General features: G+C 35.2%; 1 protein-coding gene across 1 annotated transcript; it reads left to right on the forward strand.

The window, feature by feature from the left end:
* The first annotated feature begins 1140 nt into the window (after positions 1-1140).
* Positions 1141-4162, forward strand: LOC136213440 (flavonoid 3',5'-hydroxylase 1-like). The gene is made up of 2 exons (XM_066002825.1): positions 1141-2242; positions 3331-4162. The coding sequence occupies exons 1-2, from the start codon at positions 1328-1330 to the stop codon at positions 3955-3957; spliced, it is 1542 nt and encodes a 513-aa protein (XP_065858897.1). The 5' UTR covers positions 1141-1327; the 3' UTR covers positions 3958-4162.
* The last annotated feature ends 978 nt before the right edge of the window (positions 4163-5140 follow it).

Consider the following 5140-nt stretch of genomic DNA (forward strand, 5'->3'; position numbering starts at 1 on the left):
AAGAAAACAAAAGCAAACAGAACAAAAACCTAACCCGGGATTAGCCTTGGAAAGCTAACCCCCACCACATCCTCCAGAAGGATCGAGGAGAGAAAGGCCGGAGGAGAAGGATAATTAGTGACTCCCCAACTTTCTTCATGACCTGCAGCCGCCAGACGATCCGCCACCCTGTTCTGCTCTCTAAAGATATGGCAGAAAGTGATAGAAGCAAAGGAATGGCAGAGCCTCTTGATCCCTTTAATAAGATTCTTGCCTTTCATCCCAATAGCTAAATTGCTAGAAATTAACCTGATAGCTTCCTGATTATTAGATTCAACACTAAGATTAACAATCCCCATACTGCTGCCCAGTGCAAGACCAGAATAAATACCCCACAACTCAGCTAAGAAGGAAGACCCTATGCCAAGATTATGCGAGAATCCAGAAATCCAAGCACCCCCATCATCTCTCAAGACTCCACCTGCAGCAATATTACCATTAGCAAGACAAGAGCCATCCGTATTGAGCTTTATCAACCCTTCTCGAGGTCTTCTCCAGCAAAGAAAGTGAATAGACTTCCTTTGAACATAACGATCAAAAGAATCTTCCAAAAAACTATTAATAACCTGGTAGACCTTTTTAGCAAAAAAAACCACCAAGTCAGGGATATTAATAGAAACAGATTCAAAAATCTCCTTATTCCTCCAATCCCAGATTTGGTGACATACAATTGAAAAGAAGATTTCTCCATGGTCTAAATTAGAAAGCAATTTCCCACTGACCCCATCCTCAAACCAATCCAGATTAGAATAAGAGAAGAACATATTAATCATATTACTGGGGAGAATTTTCCTCCAAATACCTTTACTTTTCTCACAGTCCCTCAGAGCATGACAAATGGTTTCTTCATGCCCTCTACATCTGCTACAATCTCCCGACTCCACCAAATGGCGTCTTTTCCTATCTGAATTAGTAAGCAGCCTGTTCTTGATCCCAAGCCATAAGAAACTCCTAACTGACTCTTCTTAATTATGAGCTAAGGAATTTTTAAGACCACATATTCTACCCATTGAAAAAGAAAGCTCAATCATTCTCACCTTTATGGTTGATGAGAAACCAAACATTGAAGTGCTTTGACAAGATCCGACGAGTGTCTTGTCTGTCCACCCTTTTGGTTGATGCAGTGCTTTTTCTCTATTATTTGTTTGTAATCTCATCTTTCTCTTGGACTTTCACAACATAATATCACAAGCCCTATCTCAAAAAATAGTAAAACAAAAAAAACTACTTTAAAACTGTTAAGTCGATGCTATTTCTATGAAAACCCACTTCTTAAGCATTGAAAAACATGTCTCAGTTATACCACTTCTTCAGCATCTGCTCATCGGAACTATATCTAACCTTAACACTCACAGTCCTGAGCATAGTACTGTTATGGAATATCGTCAAGAAATCAAAAGATCAGCTGCCGCCAGGTCCCCGGGGCTTGCCAGTGCTCGGATACCTTCCATTTCTAGGCACTTTCCTCCACAAAAACTTCACTCAATTAGCTGCAAAATATGGTCCTATCTACAAGCTCTGGCTCGGAAACAAATTGTACGTAGTAATTAGCTCACCTTACCTCGCGAAGCAAGTTCTCCGCGACAATGACAAGATCTTTGCAAACCACGAACCAACCCTGGCTGCTAAGATCATCAGTTATGGCGGAAACGGTATAGCTTTCCGCCTTTATGATCCAGAATGGATGAAAATGCGTAAAGTGTTTGTTCGGGAGATGCTGAATAATGCAAGCATCAATGACCTCTATCGGCTCCGAAAGCAAGAGATGCACAAGGGTATTAGGCATGCTTATAATAAAGCAGGGGAAGTAGTTGATTTTGGTGAATTGGCATTTGGAATAACTACAAACTCTGCTATAAGTATGTTGTGTGGTGGCACGCTCAAAGGAGAGAAAAGTACTCATTTTATTGCAGAGTTTCGGAAAATGGCAGAGGAACTCATGATCTTATTGGGAAGAACTAATGTCTCGGATGTTTTTCCAATTCTAGCAAGGCTTGACTTGCAAGGTATAGAGAAACAAGCAAGAAGAGTACACTTACAATTTGACAAGATTTTTAATTCAATGATAGAGCAGCGTCTAGGAGAAGGGAAGGAAGAAAAGAAAGAGGGAAAGAGAGACTTCTTGCAGATTCTAATGGATTATAACAACCAAGGTGATGCTCAAACATCAATTACCACCAACCAACTCAAAGCCTTGTTACTGGTATGATATCAAAATACTACATCTTTATGAGTTTCTTTCTTTCCTTTTTACAACTTATTTCTTTTTAAGCTAATTTGATTAATTGGTTATAAACTAATTAGATTTTTTTTTAAAAAAAAAATTAGAGCAACTAGGAATCTTTTTTGCTTAAGTCATCTTTAATTTGATTAGTAAGAAGGTCTAAATTTGCTATAATAGTTTTGAGCAAGTGAAGATATACACCTCATATTAAAAAAATGGTAATTAATTTATTAGTCCCTATATTTTGACAAAACACACTGTTTAGTCCATGTATTTTAAAAAACACACAGCAAGGTCCCTAAGCTTTTTCTCGATGAACTGTTTAGTCCCTAACGTTTTTCTCGGTGAACTGTTTAGTCCCTGCCGTTAGACTCTTATGAAGATTCTGTTAGTCAATTTGGATTAGCAGAAACATCTTTCGTCATTACTGAATCAGTTGACAGTAAACATGAGTTGAGAATATGGAGGAAATTAAACTCACCATTGAGAGTAAGAGGATTGACACCTTTAAGATTTGAGTCGATTTCTACCTTCAATTCAAACAGGAAGAGTGAGCGTGAATGATTTGATTATGAGTTAGGGATTCAATCCTTTCTCCATTTTTTTGTCAGCGCGAGTTGTGCGAGAAAGACATAGAGGTGTGAATTGCTTTTAACTGATAAATAGTAAAATGTAATTTAGTCATTTCCGAATTCATAAACGGTAAAAAATCTAACAAATAGACGGAAGGACTAAACAGTTCACTTAAAAAAATATTAGGGACCTTACCGTGTGTTTTTAAAAATACAAAAACTAAACAGTGTGTTTTGTCAAAATATAAGAACTAATAAATTAATTACCTTAAAAAAAATTAATAAAATTTTGTTTTGTTTTGAAGTAAGTTTGGATCCATAATGCTATATGAAGTAATTTTGAGCCCAAGTAATGGAATATACAAAACGAAACTCCTAGCACTTCTATTACTGGGTTGTGAATGTTGTAGATAATAATAATAATAAAAAATTTGACAGCATACGTATTTGTCCCATTTGATTTTAAGTTGATTCATGAATTGGTATTATTGGCAGGACATAGTGGTGGGTGGCACAGACACCACAGCTACTATGTTAGAATGGACAATGACAGAAATAATGCTAAATGAACAAGTAAAAAAGAAAGTATACAGAGAATTAGAAGAAGTCGTGGGTATCAACAATGAATTAGAAGAGTCTCATTTACCCAAACTAAAGTACCTTGATGCAGTGTGTAAAGAGGCAAATCGTTTGCATCCAGCACTTCCTCTATTAGTACCTCATTTGTCAAGTGAATCTTGCACACTAGGAAGCTATACAATTCCAAAGGGAACTTCTGTATTCTTCAATGTTTATGCTATCCACAGAGATCCCCTTTATTGGGAAAATCCGTTGGAGTTTAGGCCCGAGAGGTTCTTGGATACTAAAGGTGAAAATTTTGATTATTTGGGGAACAATTTTAAGTATATACCATTTGGAGCAGGGAGGAGAGTTTGTGCAGGAATTCCATTAGCAGAGAGGGGATTGATATACATATTGGGTTCAATGTTGCATTCATTTGAATGGACATTACCACATGGAATAGAGCTGGATTTGTCTGATAAATTTGGGATTGTTATTAAGAAAATGAAACCATTAATGCTTCTTCCTAAACCTAGGCGATCTGGTCTGGAGCTTTACTAAAGGCAATGATTCATCTGGATGGACTTCAATTAGTTATTTCTGTTTAACTAGTACTCATTTTTACGTTGCATATTTCTTATATTGTTATTGCTGTGATCAAACAACTCTTTGGATGTCGATTTGGTTCTCCTTTTGTTTTTTTATCCTTTCCAATCGGTAATGTAATTATTTAGTTACAATCCAAAAGCAATTGTTGATAGTTATTTCGGTGAATTTTACTATCTATTAGAAATAGCAAACATTGAATCAGTATATCAAACTCGATTAGAATTATATTACTAATTTCACTTGCACTTTTTTTAAATAAAAAGTGGGTTTACAATGACTAATTTTACTTGTATTACAAAATTGTATTTTTACGGATTTGAAAATAATGATTTGTGTCTACATATGAACTATAAACAATGAAATTTCGACGTAAATGAAATGAGTCACGATGTATAATCAGGGACCCAATATATACGGTTAATTATAAGTGATGGTTTAACGTATCAAATTAAAAGATTCGTAAACTTAATAGATTAAAATTGAAAGGATCGTGGCATCATTATTTTATTTTCCAACGACAAATACTTGTGGTCTAACGAAGGTGGTTAATATCAGGTTAGTGTCGTGTTCGTATCGTTTCAATTATCATATTAATGTCAAATAAGTAAACTCTAATCAAACCCTAAAAAATGATTGGGTAGTTGTGTCTATCCACTAGGATTAGTATGGATTTCGTATCACATTTACAAGTCAAATGAAATTCTCCTACTTTTATGTGGCATTAAAAAATATATATATATATAATAATACTTATAATCTTTATGTAGTTTTTGGATTAATAGATTGACCCTGACTATCCAAATTTTTGACATAAAATCTATTTATAAATCTAATTTTAGCTGTGGCTGTATTCTTTTACTTAATAAATAACAATTAAGTTATTTTTGCAATTATTGATATATTGTTGGGCTAATTACTAATCTAGCCCATTTAAAAGGGAACATTAACATATTTGACCCACTTTGCTTCCATCTCATCAAATTAGACACTTTCATCTACTTTGGACAAGAATACCCTTATTTCAATTCACCTTCTTCCTCAGACTCTCAACGCTTCGCCATCCCAAATCGACGAAAAGACGGTGGTTTATAGAGAGAAGAGATTATGTTTCGTTCAACTTTTGAAGAATTAGTGT

The sequence above is a fragment of the Euphorbia lathyris genome, chromosome 1 (genome assembly GCF_963576675.1).
Source record: "Euphorbia lathyris chromosome 1, ddEupLath1.1, whole genome shotgun sequence".
In the NCBI taxonomy this organism is placed as follows: Eukaryota; Viridiplantae; Streptophyta; class Magnoliopsida; order Malpighiales; family Euphorbiaceae; genus Euphorbia; species Euphorbia lathyris.